This window comes from Apis cerana, linkage group LG8 (assembly GCF_029169275.1).
Source record: "Apis cerana isolate GH-2021 linkage group LG8, AcerK_1.0, whole genome shotgun sequence".
Lineage (NCBI taxonomy): Eukaryota > Metazoa > Arthropoda > Insecta > Hymenoptera > Apidae > Apis > Apis cerana.
This window is the reverse complement of record NC_083859.1, coordinates 7,155,818-7,179,069: the sequence shown is the minus strand read 5'-3', so window position 1 is coordinate 7,179,069 and position 23,252 is coordinate 7,155,818. Positions and strand designations below refer to the sequence as shown.

At 26.7% G+C, this 23,252-nt stretch overlaps 6 protein-coding genes and 1 long non-coding RNA gene across 10 annotated transcripts in view; 2 read left to right on the top strand and 5 right to left on the bottom strand.

Moving 5' to 3' along the window:
• Window positions 1-251: 251 nt before the first annotated feature.
• Window positions 252-3,926, bottom strand: LOC108001739 (PDZ domain-containing protein GIPC3). Its single transcript, XM_017062924.3, has 6 exons — window positions 3,784-3,926; window positions 2,495-2,817; window positions 1,466-1,562; window positions 990-1,372; window positions 794-875; window positions 252-666 (listed from the first exon to the last, which is right to left on the bottom strand). The coding sequence occupies exons 2-6, from the start codon at window positions 2,807-2,809 to the stop codon at window positions 509-511; spliced, it is 1,035 nt and encodes a 344-aa protein (XP_016918413.1). The 5' UTR covers window positions 2,810-2,817; window positions 3,784-3,926; the 3' UTR covers window positions 252-508.
• Window positions 3,829-6,482, bottom strand: LOC108001740 (glucoside xylosyltransferase 1). The gene is made up of 2 exons (XM_017062925.3): window positions 5,588-6,482; window positions 3,829-5,493 (listed from the first exon to the last, which is right to left on the bottom strand). Exons 1-2 carry the CDS (start codon window positions 6,023-6,025, stop codon window positions 4,843-4,845), a joined length of 1,089 nt encoding a protein of 362 aa, XP_016918414.2. The 5' UTR covers window positions 6,026-6,482; the 3' UTR covers window positions 3,829-4,842.
• The window catches only part of LOC108001689 (uncharacterized), a 32,028-nt gene continuing 12,675 nt past the window's right edge, over window positions 3,900-23,252 (top strand). The window contains exon 1 of the mRNA XM_062078503.1: window positions 3,900-4,070. Coding sequence (XP_061934487.1) covers window positions 3,900-4,070 — 171 coding nt within the window. The remainder of the gene's footprint in view (window positions 4,071-23,252) is intronic.
• Window positions 7,168-10,638, bottom strand: LOC108001690 (kelch-like ECH-associated protein 1B). Of its 2 annotated transcripts, none has more exons than XM_017062840.3 (7): window positions 10,502-10,638; window positions 9,266-9,565; window positions 9,011-9,175; window positions 8,259-8,926; window positions 7,915-8,163; window positions 7,529-7,827; window positions 7,168-7,437 (listed from the first exon to the last, which is right to left on the bottom strand). In XM_017062840.3, exons 2-7 carry the CDS (start codon window positions 9,554-9,556, stop codon window positions 7,259-7,261), a joined length of 1,851 nt encoding a protein of 616 aa, XP_016918329.1. In that variant the 5' UTR covers window positions 9,557-9,565; window positions 10,502-10,638; the 3' UTR covers window positions 7,168-7,258. The 2 variants fall into 2 exon arrangements, with proteins under 2 accessions (XP_016918329.1, XP_016918326.1); XM_017062837.3 differs by lacking the exon at window positions 10,502-10,638 and adding an exon at window positions 9,686-9,824.
• On the top strand, window positions 12,616-20,680 carry LOC114578035 (uncharacterized). The gene is made up of 3 exons (XR_003698614.2): window positions 12,616-12,757; window positions 12,846-15,894; window positions 15,976-20,680. It is a non-coding gene; the product is annotated as an uncharacterized LOC114578035 (long non-coding RNA).
• Window positions 14,153-18,857, bottom strand: LOC108001687 (uncharacterized). Of its 2 annotated transcripts, none has more exons than XM_062078501.1 (7): window positions 18,414-18,857; window positions 17,328-18,343; window positions 16,391-17,252; window positions 15,962-16,311; window positions 15,515-15,887; window positions 15,376-15,446; window positions 14,153-15,301 (listed from the first exon to the last, which is right to left on the bottom strand). In XM_062078501.1, exons 1-7 carry the CDS (start codon window positions 18,855-18,857, stop codon window positions 14,359-14,361), a joined length of 4,059 nt encoding a protein of 1,352 aa, XP_061934485.1. In that variant the 3' UTR covers window positions 14,153-14,358. The 2 variants fall into 2 exon arrangements, with proteins under 2 accessions (XP_061934485.1, XP_061934486.1); XM_062078502.1 differs by having other exon boundaries at window positions 15,376-15,443.
• On the bottom strand, window positions 19,902-22,481 carry LOC108001693 (clustered-asparagine-rich protein). Of its 2 annotated transcripts, XM_062078504.1 has the most exons (5): window positions 22,202-22,481; window positions 21,782-22,012; window positions 21,545-21,709; window positions 20,371-21,468; window positions 19,902-20,282 (listed from the first exon to the last, which is right to left on the bottom strand). In XM_062078504.1, exons 1-5 carry the CDS (start codon window positions 22,343-22,345, stop codon window positions 20,178-20,180), a joined length of 1,743 nt encoding a protein of 580 aa, XP_061934488.1. In that variant the 5' UTR covers window positions 22,346-22,481; the 3' UTR covers window positions 19,902-20,177. The 2 variants fall into 2 exon arrangements, with proteins under 2 accessions (XP_061934488.1, XP_016918330.1); XM_017062841.2 differs by having other exon boundaries at window positions 21,782-22,343.

The window sequence follows — 23,252 nt, the reverse complement described above, 5'->3', positions numbered from 1 at the left end:
TTAAAAACCGAACCGAGAATATAAAATAAAATTTTTTTATTTTGACCGATTCTATATTCAAAAAAATTAAAATAAAAATTAATATATGCATTTAAATATAATTTATTTGATTCGTTAATTATATTAATTATAATATAATTTATATTTATAAAAATAATAAAGATTTAATCATTTGAAAGAATAATGAATAGTTAATTATTTTTCATTTTAGTTATATTATATTATCTACGTATTATTTCAGAAATATGTTATTTAATTTGTACAAATATATTTATTTTTTATTTTATTTAATTCTTACATATATAATTATATAAATTATATAAATGTATAAATTTATATATAATATATAATATAAATTGTACAAATCTAAATGCTAGCTTTTATAAATAATTTACAGTTTCATTATATATTATATTTCTAAAATATAAATAAGCTCATGATAATAGTTCATATTTGTTTGATTTCATTTATATAATCTTGATATAACTTCTTAATATAAATTTTAATATCATCGATGTCTTCCAGCTCTGGCATCAGTCACAGCACCCCATAATTCGATAACGAAATCATCATTAAATCCAAAATCTTCTAAATCTGAATTATCGATTGCTTCCGCAAATTCTATAGTATTGCATTTGTCTTTTGCGAGTTCCCAAATTTGTGTAGCTATTTACATAAATAAATTCGATGAATATTATTCAAAAATATAAAAAATATTTTTAAATATTGAATTTTGCAAAAAGAAATATTGTATTTTTAAAATACAGTTTAAATGATAATATGTATTGTATACCTAATTCTGTGTCATAAATACCCATAAAACTTTCCAATATCACGTTAATTTTTTCTATACCGATAGTAGCAGCATCATCCATCTATTAGTTAAGAATAAAAAAGAAAAAGAATAATTTTTTATAAATATTTATGCTATAAATAATATTTTTTAATAATGGATAATTAATAAAGTAGAAAATAAATTAAAAAATTACTTTTTCTATAATTTGCGCATTTCCATCAGCTTTGAATCTAAGAGTTTCTTTTCCAGTTCCATAACCGGATTTCTTTCCTTTTTTCATATCTCCCCGTGGACCAATATTGGCAAATCCATTTTTCAATGGTTCCACAATTCTTAAAGTAAATGTGTCTCCCTTAGGAATTTCTTTTAACATTTTTGCTACCTCTAAATGACGTTTGCCAATTAGGCTGATAGAATTAATTTTTTCAAGATGATCTCCAACCTGAATTACTTTTATCCTATCGATCACCGAATCTTCTTTGATACGTTTTATGAAAGCATATCCTGCACCATTATCGGTTATTGTTAATCCAAAAGAATCGTTCGTTTTGGTTAATTCTATTTCTTTAGGTGTTCCTGATAAAAATGAATAATTAATAAAAATTAAAAATTAAAAAAACCAAATAATATTCAAAATAATGTTAAATAAATTATAAAGTTCGCGATTACCTTTCTTATGTGCAAATATAAAATCTCCTATTTCTATTTGATTTCCCAGCAATTTATTCATATCAATTTTATGAGTATTCAGAGTACAAAAAAGTATCTAAAATAATAAAAAATTGTTTTTTGAGATTTTTATATCATAATTTATTTTTCTTTTAAATTGAAGCTATAATTAAAAATTGAAATATTAGTTAATTTGTAATTGAAGATCATCGAAATAAACTTCCCAATCATTATAATATTTCTTTTATCATATTCAGTTTTTTTATTATATCTAATAACAAGAAAAAATCAAAATATCAAAAAGATAATTATTAAAAATAATTATTATTTTTAATATTTATTTAAATATTTATTCTAATTTTACCTATTATATTCTGTGGTTTTTTTTTGTTTTTTATTAAATTTTTACATCACGTTTAAAAATTCATCCAATTAGAATATAATATAATTACAATTACAATTACAAATTAATTTTCATAAAAGTTTTTAAATAATATTATGAAAATTAATTCAATATTATTTCTGATTTAAATTATTTACTAATAGATAAAAATATATACTGTAATTTGATAAGTAGATATTAATATTGTTTTTTACGATCTATTATACGGAAAGCTACATTTAACTCTATTCGCTAAATCGGCCGGAGCCCATAGCCCGGAACCGATATTTCCTGTATCCGGGATATTCTTCCTATGCGACAAAAAAAACATTATTATAAAAGTAAATAAATCGTAAAAAAAATTATTTTTTTAATATAATTTTGAATATATATTGATATTCTATTTTTTCTATTTTTATAAATTGCAACTATAATAATTATATAATAATTATATAAACTATAATAATTATATGTATTAAAAAATTGTATTTATTCTTATATAGAAAATTATAAAAAAATTTTATAAAATTAATTACAACTACTATACATTAAAAGCTATTATACATATTCAAATACTAGATAAATTGTTTCCATCAAACAATTAATGTAAAAAGAAAGAGATAGATCTAAATCATAAAAAGACTTACTTCTTCGATTGGTATATCATAATATTCCGCTATTTTTTGATAAAGTTCTCGTACATTATTGAATCCCGATATCAATCCTGTTGGACTCCCATGTGCTAATTGACAATGAAATACAGGTAGAGGATTAGAAATTTTAGAAGATCGTCTTTGCTCTTGGTTACTATTCTGTTGCTGATCAAAAATTCCTTGAGAACTTTCTTGATCATTTTTGTTTCCATTCGATTGATTGCGATCATTATAGTAATGAGTTTCATTATTCAAAATTTTTTCTTTCTCTGGTGTGGAAGGAGCAGCACGTGATTTGAACAACGGCATGACTATTTCTGCGGAATAGAACGTGATTAAGTTCAATTTATTAAAAATTTTTCTTTTAGAATTTAAGTATAAATAATGAATAATAAATTTAAAATTTTTTTGCAGTATTTAAATATTTTGTATATAATTTTTTTTATTTATAGAATTTAATTCGAATTAATATATAAAGCTTAGAAATTTTGTATTTTTTAAAATATTTTAAAATTTTAATTATTTTATTTTATTAATTATTTTTTATTTTTAATATTTTTTTATTTATGCTCCTTTTTTTTAATATTGATTTTTTTTTATTTTATTTTTTTTTTTATTACAAAATCTTTCATATTATTACAAACAAATAATACTATTAGTCTTTTCTATTAATATATATATTAGATTACATTATTGATATAGAGATAAAAAATAGATAAAAATAAGATAAGATTAATAGATAAATTAATTAAAAAAAATTAATTTGTTTGTAACGTATGAAAGTTTTTTAAAAATAATAGTTCAATGAAATCATTAATTAATATCAATAATAATGAGAACAATATTTTAAAAAATATTTAAATAACCCAGAATTTTATAACTCGATGATATGATCTTTATATGTACGATTGTAACAATCATGTCAAAAAGAATTCGACTATTCAGAATCAAAAAATCAATTAAAAAATTATTTTTAAATTTTTCAATTTAATATTAAATTTAAATTTAAAATACTTCTAAAATAAATCTAAAATACTTAAAATATAAATATCAAAAATAAAAATGCAATAATATAATAAAACTAATCTACAGAAGAAACCTATTAGAAATTGATATTGAATTGTTGACTTGCGTTACAACTATCACAATTATTAATTATTATATTCTACTTTTATTTGTTTAATTGATTATTTTATCTATAAGAATTAACATATTCAAATATATTTTTTCACGTATGAAAAGTCAAAGATAAATATTCTTCATGTAATCGCAAAATCTCTTACCTTTGCTCTGTATGGAGTAGAAAACAATGTTATCGTACGAGTAAGATGCAAATTAACATAAAAAAAAAACGTCTTTCATATCTGACAAATAGTATTTTTTAATTAAATTTGTACTAATGGATTTCGTTTTTATCGCTTTTATTACCATCCGTTTGATCGTTATCAGAACAGTAATTCACTGGCCACGCGATCGTTGTGTTTCATTGTGGATCGTGAATTGTGGATTTCATTTCTTTTCTTTTTTAGTTAAAGTTTTTTGTGGTTGGTCTCTCATTGGGATCTTCCAAGTAAGTTAAATTATTTAATTATGATAGGATTTTCAAGAGAAAATATTGGAATATTTGGTAACACAATTTCGCACGAATGATCATGACTCACAGGAACGTACCAACGTACTATGGTTCCCTTATTCAGAATCTTCGATATAATAACTCCCCCTCTCTTTCAAGTAAAGACAAATTACTATAGCACATTATTATTATATATTATATTATTATAATTCATTCAATAGGAAAAACAGTAACAGTATTTTAAATTCGAATGGTTTTTTTTTTATTTCATATAAGAAAAGTATCACAAAAACATATATATATATATATATATATATATATATATATATATATATATATATATATGTATTTCAAAATAACAAAATAATTACAGTTATAGTTAGATATAAAAAAACGTGACAATACATTTGTAAAAAATTTTTTAAATAGTTTATGAATATATCTTTTGCTTAATACTATAAAAGTAATCTATCGAATTTTAAATGTACAAAAAAATTTTTTAAATGTTATCTAAAGCTATGTTCAAAGAGTATTATCAAAACAATGTTAGCTAATAACATGATTTTTTCTTTTTACATTAAACAGTAATAATCACAGCACATTTGTCAATAAAATCAGAATATATTATGGAACATATTCACTTTGTGTAGTATGGATAATATGCATAAAATTGTTTATATTGTGTATCAAACATGAATTATTTTAATGATTGATCAAAAGATTGATCTATTGATTATTTTTTATATGTTAAAAAAACATTTAAATATTATTATTGTCCTAAGTGCAATTCAGGCTGAATAATAAATGCTTTCCACACTTTACCACAGTTAGACTTATGCTCCAAAGCTAAATAATTTCTCATTGGCACTAATAAATAATCATAGGTATCTGTACCTAATTGATATTCTTGCATGGCTCTGTAAATTGCTTTGAAAGGAGGCTGTTTTTCAGAATGAAAAGTACTTCTGGAACCATGTAAAACCAAAGCACCTTCTTTTTCTGCCTTTATACAAACAGGCATGTACATACAATGATCAGGTCTGTAATTATATCTACAAGAATAGACATATAGTTTTTCAGGATGATAATGGAATATAATGTTTATTATATCTTGGTCTCCCCAAGTTATCTTCAATTTATATTGCTTATGAATGGGTATCACATATTCTATCCATCTAAATTCTCTCATTCTTGTGAGATTCATCAACATTACTCCAGAATTCACACCTAACTTCCCATAATAAGGATGTTTAGCAAATCTATTATACCATCCTGTATTAGGATCTTCATGTTCTGGACTTAGAGCTGCTAATTGACTGGAATTCATTTTTTTGAATTCATCCCAAATTTTTTCTGGTGGAGCCAAAAATAATGTGTCTGTATCCACATAGAGAACTGCATCTATATTATTTAATACTGACTGTAATAAACAAATTATATAAATTAATACACATTAATATTTTTTCTTAATTTTCTTAATTAATATTTTTAATTAATATATTTCATATATTTACTGGAAGAAATAATCGTTGAGCTGCACAAGGCTTGAAAAGTTTTTTCCACATTGCAGCATCACTACCCTTAGGGAATGTAATAGATTTAACAATAAAATCAAAAGTTTTGTTTGATAAAAGTTTCCATTCTGCTAACTTCTCATTAAAAACAGGAATTAAGTTGGTTTCTGCCAGAATAATGAATTGTAAAAATCTATGTGTAAAAACTAAGGCAGATTTGAGCATAGTCAATGCTTCATCTATTCTATCTCCACAAACCACTACACAAATTGTGACTTTTGTTACAGAAGATGCTTGAAATTTTTTAACAGTAGTAGAAACAACTGTTTCTTTAATACGTGCATCATAAATTTTATTGGAGAAATTTGTTAAATTAAGTAATATGATGAGTGCAATAAAGATAAGGCACAGAAAAAACAATTTATACACAGATTTCATTGTGTTATACTTTCTTAATTTTTAAGTACTCCGTCGAATTTTTGTTATATCATGATTAATTATCATAAAGTTTAAAGAATCTATCATTTTTTTTGTTTTTTGTCTCATTTATCATTGAATTAATAATTTTTTAATCATTACATTTTTATTTAACCTCACTATCGAAAAATCACTATAATCAATCAATAGATATTATATTTTAAATATGTGAAAATATATTATAAATAAAAATTTATAAAAAAATTATTTAAGAATTTTTGATTGTCGTTGAATTATAATAATTGTTGTTTGTAAAATATGAAAATTAATATTAAAGATTGAACCATCCGCATTTCTCCGCTTTTGAAAATATCGATTAGTATGGTCCATTTTAATAGAAGCAATTTTTGATACATATACATTTTCGAAATAATTACTATAATAAATAATTTGTGGACTATATAGATTTGAAAATATTAATTGTTTTTAAACTATAATATAATTGCAATAGAAATAATTTTATATTGTATATTAATTAGTGAACATTTTTTTTTATTAGAAAGTAAAGATTATAAAATTATTAAGATTTTATGAAATATTAATTAAAAAAAATTATATAGAATCTTATATATTTATAAATTTTTTATTTTTCTGAATTAAATCTTTCAAAAAATTATATATTATAATTAAATATTTCTTAATATATAGTTTTTAATTAAAGACAGGACACAATTGATTGATATTTATTAATTGATAAAATAAAAAATGCACAATTTGCTTGTGATATTTTACACGTGTGTGTGTGTGTGTGTGTGTGTGTACACATGCATGTATCAATGTATGCATATATCAATATATTATTTTAATAATACATTACAAATATACAGCGCTTTTCACAAATAAGAAGATTTTTATAAAAATTTTCTTTTAAAAATAATATATATATATATACATAATGTATCGCGCATATTTATAAATAAGATCCTTATGATTTTACGACATATTATATGCTGCTTCTAATCAAACGAAGTTATTCGTTTTTTCAGAAAAAAAGTTATAAAATATTAATGAAGTTCAATCTCAAGAGCTTATTCCACAACACAAAAATATATAATTATATCAGTCTGTAATTCATTCAAAGTTTTAAAAATTGTTTCTATTACTTTTTCTTTGCTTTTTTTATATATTTCCTGAATTTAAATATTTTACACCAATATGTAAATTAATGCCTAACAATTACATATATCATGATGGTCATTTTTCTAAAGGCATATTATGATCTAAATGGTCGCAATGAATGGGACATTGGTGATATGATACTGCACTTGCATGACCTGATCTTCCAGATGTCATTGGTACTCCCTGTTCCCAGATATCTTTTGCAGGATCGTAAATTTCGACTATATTTAAAAAATGTTCACCATCATATCCTCCTAAAAATATTCAAAGCAAATTTATTTAATAAAATTAATATTAAATATAAATAAAATTCGCTATGTAAAAATACTTTTCTATTTTTCTTACCCATAGCATATAGTTTTCCATCTAGTACAGTAACACTAAGTGCACTACGAGCAATAGTGACGTTACTAACATGTTCCCATATGTCTCTCTCTGTATCATATCTTTCTACAGAATTTAATTGCCTAGTTCCATCATATCCTCCCACGACGTATATATATTGTCCAAGATTGGCTACTCCAGCTCCTGATCGACTACATTTCATAGATGAAACCATTGTCCATTCATCATTTTCAGGATGGTAACATTCTACGGAATTTAATCGGTTTGTTCCATCAAATCCACCAATGGCATAAAGTAATCTGTCATAATTTTAATTTATATAAAATAATTTATATAACATAATTTAATATGAAGTTTTAAATACTTAAATAATTTTCAAATTTTACCTATTAACTACAGCTACTCCAACTCCCAGCCTCTTGATATGCATTGGTTTTACATTAGTCCAAGAATCATGTTCTGGATCATAACATTCAACGCTATTATGATATTCTACACCTGCACTACCTCCTACAGCATATAGCAGCCCATCCATCACAGCTACTCCTACTCGATTTCTTGGAACAGACATTGGACTGCAAGCTCTCCATTGATCTGTGAGTGGATTGTATCTATCAACCCAATCACTATCATATCTGCAAATTTATTATAAATTCTTTAATTTTTTGTCTATTTTTATATAAATAAAAATATATATAATTAATATTTGAGAACGAGAATTAATACTTACCTACTGTCTGGTGAATTATTTCTTCCACCAACAGCATAAAACATACCCTTTAAAAATGCTCCACCTAATCCAGATCTCGGAACAATTAATTTAGCATGTTGAGTCCAAGTTTTTTCATCTACATTATATCCTTCTAAAAGATCTAAAGAATGTTTCAAAAAACCACCAGCTATATATATTACTCTACGAGTATTAGGAGTTCTTTCTTTCACCACTGGTTTTTTATGAAGAGTCAAATCTTTAAAAATTTGTGCAAGATATTCTCTACATGCAGGTACTTTTTTCAAAACATCACAATTTTTCATTTGTTCTCTAAGAAAGTTAGGAGTGAGATATTGACATCTCACTGCATGCAATATATGCTCCATTTTTGGTCCTCTAGCTTCTTCATTGTATTTAACCCATTTTAAAACTGCATTGTATACTTCTCTCTCTTCTTGTACATTTAGTTCATCTTTTCTCACAAGTGCAATCAATTGCATTGCAGATAATTGTAGGAACTCTTCTTCCTGACATATTTGACTAAAATGTTGAACAATAAACTGATTCGCTTTCTGATATAAATTTTGACAACCATGCTGTTCAGCAAAATTAGCAATTCCAATAGCATTTGTGGGATCTAATTGTCTTTCCAAAAATACACAACACGCATCTATGACATTACTAACCTATTTGATAAATAATATCAAATAAATAAATATTATAATATATATTTTATTTTTTGTTAAGATGATATTTAAATATTTGCATACCTGAAACATGGTGGCTGCTGATAAAAGGGAGCATACTGTAATTTCTGTAACTCTTATTTGACCAGTATACATGAAATACATTAAGCGTGCCATAGTTGTTGGACTGACACCTTGAAGTTTTACCCTAGACATTTCAGATTCTTTCAAACCTCCAGTAAACATTGCCTAAAATATATATAATAATCTAATATAATTTTCTATTTGTTTTATTATTTTATATTTATTTATATATTTATACTTTTTAAAATGAATTACCTTAAAGTATGGACTAGCAGCAGCTAAAATGACTTTATGTGCATAGAACAATTCTGATTCCACTTCTAATATAACATCAGTGAGCATATGATGACTACGCATAATGAACATCATTTTCATAGCATCTTTAATATAATTAGCCATATAAAAAGTCATGTCTCCAAGATCACCATGTTTCTCTGTAGAATCTAGACCTTCACTCTCTGTCATGAATGAAGGACTAGATCCAAGATTCTTGGAGTGAAAGCTACCTTGAGCTTCTTTTTTCATATAACAGTCTTCTTCATCCATTAAAATAACCTATGAAAGAATTAAATTCATCAACAAAAGATAAATATAAATTTTATATAAATTCATAAATTATAAACAAAATATTAGTATTATAAACAAATATTATAAACAAAATAAAGTTATACTTACTGAAAAGATCGAAAAATCTTTGGTACGAAGAAAGAATTATAAATTACGAAAAAAATTAACAATTCTGATAATATTCTCGATATAAAATAAAATTAATAAGGAGAAAAGAAATGTAGCTAAATAATCATAATTTGAAAATGCTATTTATCGGATAATTTAATAACAATACTTGATGACGCAGGTATGAGATGAATGACGAATATTAACTATTACAATGTTGATACTACTTCCACCAAATTATCATTCGCACGTGTTGAAATCTTGTATTGACAATTATATCTTTGTCCAAAATGAGCATCAATATATCAATAATCATGCACACAGCTTTTAATATTTGTTGTATACTTATTTTAACACATTGTTTAACAACTGATAAGAACAACTTATTTTCTATTGCTTTCTATGGCTTCTCAATGAAAAATGTGCATTATAGTATCTATTTTCATAATTCATACATTAATTTTTAACATGTGTGAATAGCGAAAATTCAAACGGCGAACAGTGAAGAAACGGTGCAAAGAAATTGTTTGGAAAAAAATTAACAATAATATTTATGTGTCACTATAATCGCTAACTACAATCGTTCAGTCTTGCCAAGATAATAAGGTAATAAGAAAGTAATGTCTAGATTGTCTAAGCATTGAGTGCTACACGGAACTATATACGAAACAAACACAAGCGAAAGTTCGACCGTGAATTAATACTCGTGATTGTGATGTGATCGTAGATGACGTGAATGACTTGCACTTATTTTACTTTGATGATCGAGCATTTAGCTACTCACTTCGGTTTCTACTTTTAAGACCATTTACGCACCTTTGATCCAATACGTCCGGTAATTTTTTTTTGGCTGGCATTTTGTTACTTAAGAATCGTTTAATGTTTTAAATATATTAGGTTATGTGTATATATTTGCAAATTATATTATTATCAATTTCACGAAATATACAATAAATTAATTATGAATAAATTATTTGATAAATTAAAAATATTATTAAAAATAAAATGTGATAAATTATAAATATAATTACATTATATATTTGTATATTTTTTTTTTATAAATTAATTTAATATTATAATAAAAGAATTAAGAGATTGTAGATTGATGTTTAGGAATTGATAAGATTAAGAGAATCTCACCAAATTCTCATAATAAGAATGATTATTTTGAGACAATATATTTATTTCTTATTAATATGGAGTTTTCAACAATAACAGTATAATAGTAGGCGTAACAAGAGAGACGAGGTAGGTTACGAGGAACCTAACCTAATACCGTACGCCAACAAGTCACTGTCGACAAAATCTCTGTGATGTATTACAATTACTATATATAATTTTCTAATCTTTTTTATAATTTTATAATATTTAGTCCGTTTTCTTAAAGTTACGCACATTATATTAAATTATAATGTGCATAACTTTATTATAATAGAAATAGATTTTTAAATTTTGATATCCATTAAAAGAAATTTTTTTAAAGTAATATTTAATTTTTGATAAGAATTTATGTATTATGTATTATATTTCATTAAAAAAAGTTTTTATTCATATGAGCTAAATGAAAAATATATTGAGCCTTAAGATTTTTAACATTGTTTTCTATGCATTTAAGAAATTTATTATTAGATTTTCACAACATACAAAGTTCCATTTTGTAGTGGTTATTGAAAAAATAAATTTCAAAGATAATAGGAACCTTGTTCTGTGAATTAAGATATTTTTATGCATAGAATTCAATGAAAATTTTTTATTTATTAATATTCTATATTTTTATTAGAAATGTTCTCATAATTATATTGATTAATTTTGATATATTTTGTTATAAATTTAAGAAAAAAAATATTTTTTTTTTATTTATTTGCAATATACCATCATAATTCGAACTTTGAAAAATTCGAATTTCATTGAGAAATTTTCAAAATTTTTAAAAAAGATTTAAAGAATATGTATGTTTAGACATTACAATCTAATATAATAATAATTTGACAAAATTTTTAAATTAATTTTAAATTAATAATACTTAAAATTATGGCAGTGTTCTATGATGTGGATAATTTTATTGCCATAAAATATAGAAATAATTAAGGCTATTATGATATTAATTATTCTTAAGAATTATAAAATTGTAAAAATTTATTTTAAATTTAAATAATTAATTATTATTTTTTCAAAGTTCGATTTTTCGAATGTTTCAATTTTAAATTATTTTATATTATAGATGAAATTTATAGATGAAAGAGAACATTTCATATTAATTTAAAAAATGGAAAGAAAAGAGCATGAAAAGATTTATAAATTTTCATATAATTTAACCAAAAAATAAAATATATTTTTCTTATATTAAATAGGCCGATTCAATTTTTTATTATTACATGTAATAATTTTTAAATTGTAATAAAGATAGAATTAAAAATAATTTTTGCTCTAATCTTTCCACAAAATGTTCATGTTGTATAGGTTCTTGTTGGCGCACAATGAAATAGGGGGCTCGACCTTTAATTCAGTGCAATAATGCCTCTTCAGGTATCTAGAGTAGAAGACACATATGTACAAGGACTTTCAGAAGACAGCTTTCTTTCTTTTTTCTCTTTTTTTTTTATACATATTGAAGTAAATGAATATCATTTGGATATTAATTGAAAAAAATGAATATATCACTACTGAACCAAATTACTGGCAGAACCCACATATTAAAGAATTTTACAGCTATTAATTAATTTAATAAGTCTATCTTTGATTTAGTTAGGCTTGGGTGACTCTAAACTGGCCCCCTATATTTGTATTTTGATTAATTCCTGAATTTGCTATTGTAAGCAAGACAGTTGCTTTTTTTTTTCAATATTAATCTAATTAAAAAAATGTAATAGAAATCAATTTTATCATTTTTAATGTAATAATAATAATTTTCTTTCATCTTCACATATGAGATACTCTCAAAAATCTGTTAGCTAAAAAATGATAATATATAAATGCTGATAATTATTTAAACAGTGAAACAAATGCAATTAATTGAGACACTTTCATTCATAATGATTATTTGTTATCATGCAGCAGAATGAAGATTTAAATGTACGTAATTAATCATCAAGCAACTTCATTAACTTATTGAATCTCTGATGTGTATTTGAATTTATTTAAATGTATTTTTGAATTTCAGGGATCTAACATGCATTCGTGAGAGTCTACCTCATTAAACTTTCAGGAATTTCAATTATGAGTGTCAGATACAATGCCTAACGAGAAACTATGAAACTAAATCGCTATCTTCTATGTATAATTTATAATTGTATAGCGAATTGCTCAGTAATACGATTAAATGCTATATTCATAAGTAAAGAATTGGGCGGATCGACTACTCCTAAGGCCTCGCTCATCAATTATTTTGAATTAATTTAGTCCCACACATTCATTCTAAAAGTCTAAGTTAGGATAATTGGGATTAAATTGAAAGGACGTTACTCTATTTTCAGTTTTTCTAGAAAATAAAAAAGAAGAAACAACAGAGAGTGCATATGTATATGTATGTTCAATTCCGATGATCCAACAATGCATATGTGCAATTTTTGAATATGTTCAATAGTTGATAATAATAATAATAATAATAACAATAATGGGATGAAGGATATTGTATAGTAAACGTATGATTTTTTCTATTATCAATGAATGAAATTACAAATAGAATGATTGATGTGTGCATACGATCATTAAATGTTTGTTAATAGAATTTGATTCTATATAATGACATACCAGCAATCCGTAAAAAAGATTTATCTGATTAAAATTTCATCCGCCTTTAAATATTTATTATTCATTCTTTTTTTTTTCTTCTGAATAAGATAATATTTTTAATAAGATTATGTATTTTTTTTCTTTTAGTAAATGGTCATTCTATGTCGAGAATTTTATGAGCGAGTCTCTCCCTCTCCATGAGAGAATTATTAAAAGGTATATGGCAGTATGCGAGTCAGTGAAATTTCATAAATCAATATTCCTTACTTTTCACTTAAGTCTATTCAACGTTAACTCTTCTTATTTTAATATTCATCATTTTTTTATACGAACATTTAAATCTTCATTGTATTTCTTTCAAATAGCGAACTGAAAAAAGTTAATGAATCATCTACAAATGATTAAAATAAAATCGAGAAATACGGCAGTGTACGACGTCTAATAATCGCATTATAATTTAAAGAGAGACTCGCTCAGACCGACAACATCTGTAGAGTTTAAAATGCCAACAAGAAAATATTTCAGTTACTCATTTAAGTCACTACTTATTAGAGACAATCTACTAAAGTTTTATAGCACTTTTTTTTCCGTTTTTTTTTAATCAATATATTCTATCAGTATTATCAATGTATGTAACAACATGAACAGATAAAGAGATTTCGTTTTTCTTATGGGAGAATCTCTTTCTTGTGTTACATTTTAAATACTTCCGAAGACACTGTGTCTATGTATATATTTTTTCGTTTATATATATCTTTTTTTTATTTTACTGTTTGTCTGATTTTTCCTCTACAAATTGACCTATAAATCTGATATTGCTTAAATCGATCAAAGCCCCTCAGAGGCAACGATTTTTGAAGCTTTTAAGACTCACTTTTGTAAGAATTTTTTCTTTTTCTCTCCCTTTTTTATTGAAATTAAGTGACATAGCCTGTTATCTATCAAGGAGGATGCAGATCGCGATGATGGGCTCTAGCACTTAAAATTGCTTTCAATTCGGATTCTAATTGTTTTTTCGTTCGTTCGCTTACCGATCGGCCTCCTACTACCGGTTGAGCGGTAAGTCTTGGTGATGGTAAATCGGCCATCAGCTTGCCAGTATCTCTGTTTTCATGGCTTCTTGCTCTTCTTATAGGCTTCTTAATGGGCAAAGTATCATCCTGGATCTTCTCATGCGATGGCCGTTCTAGAGACAATGTTATTTCTTGATTTAATGTGTAAGTGGAACCACTGGCCACCGCTTCTGAGGACCTGCTGATATCTATTGTTCCTGAACCCCATTCACGAGATAACTTTCTCCCTATGGCCGAAGTTAATTCGTTATTCGGCGATAACAATGGACTTTTGGATATATGATAGGTAGAAGAATGTGGTGGTCTTAAGGTAGCGAATACTGGAAACGATTGTCCTCGTTTCGCTGGACTTCTGGCATATCTAGGCGTAGGTGCACCTCCTCCAGTCGATTCACCTTTAATCGTTGGCGTTGTACTACCGGTGGAATCGCTTTTTGTCGGAGCTAAAGGTCTTAATGTTGCACTACCTCCGAAATGAGAACCTAAACGTGGAGGTGGTGATCCACCATCTCCATGACTCAAACGACGACCCACCGTTTCAAGAGGACTTCTCGCTCTTAAATTGGTACTACTTAGAGTAAATTCTCTGGGCTTCATAGGAGCCTCCAAACTGATAGGAGACAATCCTAATCTAGAACTTGATAGATTGGTCGAACTTCTACTCTTCTCTGACCTTTTTGGACTCCGAGGCATTAAAGGACTTTTGCTTTTGCTTCTTTCTCTTCCCTTTATAAGTTTCTCTTCTTTCTTGATGGTGGATATCTTTTCCTGCTCTTCTGATACAGTTTCTATTTTTTCCTCTTGTTGAACTCTGTAAAATTAAAATATTATTCTTGTTAAATTATATCTAAAGCATGAAATAATTTCTTAGATTCTTTAGTTCACCTTCGAATTTCTTGGATCATCTCGAAAAACTGAGCTTTACTTTTGCGTCTTCGACGTTGTTCGTGTTCCTTCTGGAACATGGATACCTTGTAGATATATGAAAAATATTACAAATTTACTGAAACAAAAAGTTACTTACTCGTTTGACACTTTTTTGAAAAAGGGAGGCAATTTGTCCTTGTCGTACCGTGTGAACCAGTTCTCTGGCAGCATGATGTGGCGATACCAGCTCTACGCAATTGATGAATCTGTATAGTTTCTGTGAGAAGAACATCACATTACGGCTGCGCCATATAGAATCCTCCGGTCTGTGTCTCAATCTGGGCAATGTATATTTGTAAAATAAGTGTTCCCCAGCTAAAATAATTGTACCGAGAACAACACCCATTCCTAAAAGACAGAATACGCCAGCTACAGACGCAACACCTAATGGTCTAGGTTGTCCCCCTTGTTCATGTTCAAAACCGGTATCCATTCCTTCTCTTCCTCGAATGCAGGGTAAACCACCATACCTAGATAGTTAGTTTTAATTTATTTAATTTTTTTATTAGATTATACTTAAAATTATATAATTTTAATAAACTACCATTTTTCTTGCAGAATATCCAGTAATCCAGTACTTGTATAATTAGCTATAACTCTGGATATACTTTCTTTCAAAGGATGGCCCTTGGTAAGAGCAACAGCATAAGTATCTTCATTTATAGTATCTCCGATTTTTTGCAATCGACAACCATCATCTATCGCTCGATAGTAATCTAAAATAGGAGTGTCTGCTATAAGTATATCTAAACTACCATTTCTTAATCTTTCTACACCCTCAGCAACATTTGATAAAGAATATCTAGCCATGTGGGACCATAATTGTGCGTTTGCTTTCTGTACATAATATTCGGCTGCGGATGCTCTTGGTGCACCAACCTTCTGTAATAACAACTGCAACAGATATTAATTTTCATTATCATTCGAGATAATATATATTCAATGTTGTTATACAATAAAAATATGTTCTTACACTTTTATCATGATAATTGCTTACTGCAGGATGGAAAAAAAGGCCCGCGATAAGGGCAGCTATGTTGGCTGTATAAGAGGCTACAAAGATAACCGAGAAACCACCCCAAATATTGATCAAAAATTTGTTAGGCCAGGATTTCGGTGCCTTGAAGGCAACTAAATGTCCACAAAGGAGACCCCACATCACCCACAAGGCAGAGGCTATCGAAAAGTTCTTGCTTCGTTGTCTACCCCATGGGTTCAGACCGAACGGGCTGAACCACTCGTACAGTGCCACTGCTGTGGCAGTGAAGTTCAACGATGTAAAAACAGCGATCCACAATTCTGGACTGAATGGAAATAGAAAAGCAAATAGCGATATTTCTGATTTGAGTTTTGGCGCAGTAAGAAAGCTGACTCCACTGAAGAAATATGGCGTGGTAAAGTCAACTACTTCCGCTCTACGAGCAGACACACTGAGCGGTGCAAAGGCCAGTTGAGCTCGACTAGAAACTAATTCTCCCATAATCCCATTCCACGTGCTGCCATTTCTCTTTCCAAACAGACCATCTTTCACCAAATATAAGTCATATCGGAATCCTAATTCACGAGATACCAAGGACATCAGGTCCATGCTTAAACCGTAACAGCACATCAGAGTATTTTCTTGACGACAAAAAACTCCTCTCAAGCAGAGACCTTCCTGTAGATTTGTAACCATTGTAAATGGTGGTGCCAATGCTGTTACTATGCGATACATTGGCATGCCAATTTTTTCGCCTCCTTGTTCTAAATATGCTGGCACAATACCTCCCCCTGGCCAAATTATGGTATCCAAATGAACTTCTTTTCCACCTTTTACTGTGCCAACTTTGGTCCATCTATGGAAAAAAAATTAAAATAATATTTATGAATATTTATATTTAATTGAAAGAATGAATATTGTTTAAACATACCTCAATTGAGTCTTATTTCCTGGAAATCTTATGGCTTGTAAGTTCAACAAATGAAATTTAGCTTTGTCCTTAGAAAGTTGACTTACAGAATTCCTCAACTTCTGAGTTAAAGTCTTTGAAACAGTATGCCTCATTTTGCTTGTCAAAAATTTGGCATTATTTTTTGAGAAGCATTCTGGTATAAAGTTCTCTTCCATTTGAGCCTCATTTAAACGATTCAATCTAGGTTTTACTTCTATAAATGTTTCGTCCAATGCCTGAGAAGTTTCCCTGATCATTCTGGATAATATAGTATCACTACCCATTAATTTTATACCAGATGGCCTTAATACTAGCATACCAACTGGCATAAAATCTTTGGAATTCAATTCCTTGTCCTTTATTCTAATATCTTCATCATCATCAAAATTAAAATTTTTATCTTCTTGTTTATTCACAGACATTTCGTTTTGCCACCTATATTCTTGTAATCGATGTATATCATTCGATAAATTGGGCAAGGAATTTAAAGATAACTGGTTTTCTGCTACGAGATTCATGTTTCGATTTATACTCTCTAGGGCTGAAGGATTTTCATTCGTTGCTATCGATGATCTTGAGCTATATATAATATGAGAGCTGATAACATTTGGTTCATTAGGTCTTAATTCTGCTTTCAAGTCCAGCCAAAGCCATAGAAATCTTCCTGCAAGCATTTCATACTTGCCAGCAATAGCTAATATTTTTCGTGCACTATTCAAGTCAGAACCCATTACTATGACTCCTCCACTACCCCCTTGCTCGGCAACTCTTCTCAGTCTAATTCTCAAAGTTTTATCATTTGTCGGAAGATGTATAATGGTTCTAGGTGTTAAAATTGTTTGATTTGCATGTAATAAATCATTGATTGGAAGCAAAGTAGTATCTATAAGAAGAGTGAATGCATGCCAGTTTGCTCTGTGCATCAAAGCAGCAGCAGCTGCTCCCACTTCCTTTGTACTAGACCCTATACGACTTTCGAATTGACCAAGATTTCCCTGTAAATTACAATTTTTTTAGTAATTATGCTAAAATTAATTATAATAAATAATTGAACTTATAACAAACCTGTCTAAGAAAATCTTCATGAGTGAACGGTAACCACAATGCTGGAATATTTAATGAAGCTGCAGCAGTTACAAGAAATTTAGCTGCAGAGCCTCCTCCAATAATGATACTTAATGCAGTTCTTCCACCTTTAATTTCATTGCAAAATTTGTTCAATAATGACAGAGGATAGGATAGCGAATCTGTCTTAGGTGGAGCTTCTATGAAAGATACATTCATGTCTGCATGAGATGATTCCAGCCTTGCTTTTTCCCATGCTTTTTGTACATCCGTTTTTAGCGAACCTTGTGGTTGTGTCAAAGAAAACACTATACGCCATGCAGCATAAGATGTTCGAAATCGTCCTTTAATTGCTCTCACAGATCTGGCAGGATCTGTGGAGCAAAAACAAAAAGAAGTTCCCAACAAAAAAAGGAATAAAATTCTTCGAAAGAAGCCGAACATCTTCTTTGCTTATATGTGTTTCTCCTCTGCGTTATTCTTTACTTAGCTCGTCTGGTTTACATTATTCATGTAAGGTTCCAATCTGTAATTGTTAAAATTAGAACAAAATAATTTGTTATTTTCATATTTTAATTATATATATCATTTATGTTTCATAGACACATTACAAATTAAAATACCTTGTTGACAATAACAATTCGAATATTTTGCGTTTTTATTATATGAAGAATATTTTTCATGATTAAATCTTACTAATGAAAAATAACTCTACTCTCATAAAAAATATTTTTTTTATCATGTAACGTTTTGCCCGAAAATGTTTTTCACACACTTGCACTTTTCCGTTTATAAATTTTACTTTATTAAAAACATAATCGGATTTTTTACACATGATAGAACAAAGCACAAAGTTGAATAAATTTAATGATTAAACTTACCAAGTTTAAATGTTTAGGAAAGGCAAATAGTGAAGATAGTTTACCTTTTCCCAAAGCGAATCATATGTCGCAAATCCGGGGGCGGATGAAGAAGAGCACGAAGATTACTTTTTAGCCGCCACATAATAGCTATCGATTAGGTAACCGTATCAATTGTCGTAAAATAATGTCAATTGGTCAATGTGGAAGACAGGGATGAACCGTCAGTTGCCCTTTTCTAAACGTCCTACCCCATAACAGCCATTTTCGAGCAGCCCCTCCCTTTAAATTTCACCCCTACGATACACATACTATTTTCTCGCACACATACAAGTATGTATATCATATGCATTTCTCCTTAGATTATAAGATATTGAAAAATAAGATCGAATTTTTTTTTAATTTTTTAATTTTTTTTCAGAAAATTATGATATTGTTCTTTTATTTAAGGAAAATAATAAATCATTTCTGAATAATCTTTATTATAAAATGTTACAAATTATGGTTTTTAAAATTTAAATTTTTTAAATATGAAAGAAAAATCTTGATAACAATATTGAGTTAATATAGGAAAAATATTTATAATAATAATATAGGAAAAATATCGGACGAAAAATATTTCTACATGTTTTTAAAAATTATTTTTCATAAATTATATTTTATCTTATACACATATATATGTTATGCTGCACTTAACACAATTTATTTACAAAATTTTTTTTAATATTATAAAGAATGTATGGAACCATTCAAATATAATTTCGATTTGCAATCGCTAAATTTTTTCGAATTGGATTTTTATTGATTTTTTTTTCACTACAGTTAAAATTAGTCGGAATATAAAACAAAGAAGTTTTTTACATTTAATAATCGAAATAATAAATTTAAAAAAAATAATGAATAATTAAAATAAATTTTGTTGCAACGCATCGTTTTTGAACGTATTCCATGCATTGTTCAGTTCCATAAAAATTAATTTTGCAATATTTTCGTTAACTGTTCCTGCTTGCTAGAAAAAATAATACAAAAAATATTAAAATCAAATATATAATCTATATTAATTTTTTATTTTGTAATTTTAAATTTTTTAACAATACCTTATCTGGATGCACAGCTAAACAAGCTTTTCTATAAGCTTTCTTTACATCTGCAGTAGTGACTAATTGATGCATTTCGCATCGTTGCCATTTAGCTTCTGACCATAAAACCATATGTAACGAAGAAAGAAGAGCTCTCAAATTACTTCTTTTTCCTTCTGTCCATTCAACAATTTTTAATCTATCCGGATCTATAATCTTGGCTGCTTCTATTTTCCTCATTTGATTTATTGTTTTTGGATTGTCTTTTTCAGTTTTTCGTGAATTAAAAAAATTGTATCCTTGACTATCTAATAAATCTTTGAAAACATCTCCATTTGATTTATTAGTTTTACTGTCCGAAGCAATATTAGCAATATTAATATCATTAATTCTATGTCTATTAGAATTTGAATTAATTGATGTGCTAGCTGATGGAATATTAGAATTTCTTGTTGTTTCATTCCAGATAGAAGTTAGTTCAGTAGCTCCCAAAGAATTGACAAGGTTTACTAAGAAATTCTTGTTTTGAACGTTCGAATTTCTTGGAAAATTTTCCTTTAATGAGGACTTCTTATTCAACTTAATGTTTTGTACATTTTCTAATAGATTATTCATAGATTTTTTACCAAGTGAATCAAATAAATCTTCAAGATTTTGCTTTGAAGTAGTTTGATTTTCATTCAAAAATAAATCATTCAAGTTATTATTATCATTCCTAGTAGGCTGGTCATAAAAAATTAAATTATTCTGAATAGGATCAGTAATGATAGGTATAGTATTTTTTGTTTCTTGCTGAAAAAAATTATTAAATTCTCCTAAAAGATCACCTTCTTTCTGATTAGAAAAGTTACTTAATCCAGAATTCGCAATATTATTTATACTACTACTATCTGGTATTTCTAAATTCAACAAATCAGTTTCTTGTAATTTGGATTTATTTTTGGTTTTCTCCTTTACATTTTCTGCTGATTGTTGAGATATTTCTTGCTTTATGCTTACTTTTTGACATATATTCAAGTAATTGTATTGTTCGGGAAAATTAGTAAATCCAATATTAGTTGTGGGATGTAATTGTTTTTTTAAAAATACATAACACGCATCTATGACATTACTAATCTATATGATAAATGATGGGAAATATAATAAATATTATGAAATAATTTTTTTTTATTAAGATAATATTTTTGCATACCTGAAACATTGTAGCTGCTGATAAAAGAGAACATACTGTAATCTCTGTAATTCTTATTTTGCCAGTATACATGAAATATATTAAGCACGCCATGGTTGTTGAATTGACACCTTGAAGTTTTATTTTAGATATTTGAGATTTTTTTAAGTCTTCTGTAAATATTGTCTAAAATATGACCAATAATCCAATGTAATTTTGTATTTATTTGATGTATTTTGAATTTTTAAAAAGAATTACCTTAAAGTATGGACTAGCAGCAGCTAAAATGACTTTATGTGCATAGAACAATTCTGATTCCACTTCTAATATAACATCAGTGAGCATATGATGACTACGCATAATGAACATCATTTTCATAGCATCTTTAATATAATTAGCCATATAAAAATTCATATTTCCATGATTTTCTATAGCATTTAGAACTTCATCTTCATCATCAATCATGAATGGAGAACTAAATTCAAGATTCTTGGAGTGAAAATTATCTTTAATATCTCTTTTTATATAATAATATTCATTATCCATTAAAATAACTTATGAAAAAATCGAATTTATCGATAAAAAATTTATCATAAAAATATCATACTATCATAAAAATTTTTATAAATAAGTCACTCATAAATAACATTTTATCAACAAAATATTAATTATACTTACTGAAAAGATTAAAAAGTCGTCGGCAGAACAAAGAAATATATGAATTATGCAAAAATTAACAATTTTGATATCTTCGACGCATAAAATAATTAAAAAAAGGAGAAGAAATGCAGCTAAATAATCATAATTCGCGTTATTTATCATAAAGTTCTGTTTATTGAATAAATTATTGACAATGTTTAATAATGCAAAAATTAGATGAATAATGATATAATGATTATAATCTTAATATTGATTTATACTAAATATAAAATTCGCACGTATTGAAATTCTGCGTATTGATAATTTTGTTTTTATCCAAAATAAATATCAATGCATTAGTATTTGTTCTTGTGTATATATATATTTTTTCAACACTTGCTGTATAATATCTACTTTAATATATTATTAAAGAACTATTAAGAATGGTTCTGAATAATGTGCATTATATTATCTATTTTTGTAGTCAATTTTGTGTTCTTATATATAACAAAACTTTAGGCGGCAAATATTGAACAAACGACGTAAAAAGAAATGATTAAAAAATAATAATAATATTTATATGTCACTATAATCGTAAATAATTTAATCTTACCAAGATAATAAAATAATAAAATAATAATTCTGAAATAAAAAATGAAATAAATATATAATAAGTAGAAATTTAATTGTGAAATAATACGTATGATCGCATTTAATTTTCGATTATTTCATTTTAATGATCGAGCATATAAGTATTGATTTGGGCTTTTATTTTTGAAACTGTTCATCACGTATAACGATTGGTAATTTTTGTGAGTTGCGTTGTGTTATTTAAGAATCGTTTAATATAATTTTTAAAATTTAGTTAGGTTATATTTGTGTTTTTTCATTTTACATAATTTCATAAGTTTAATAAACTGAAAACAGAGAAAATATAATGAAATAAAAAATTACAAATATATGTTATGTTATATATAATATATATATATATTAGTATATATATTAGTTTAGGAGATTAAGTTAACGTTTATAAATTTGGTAGATAAAATATAGGAAAATGTTTTTTTTTAAACAATATATTTATTTCTAA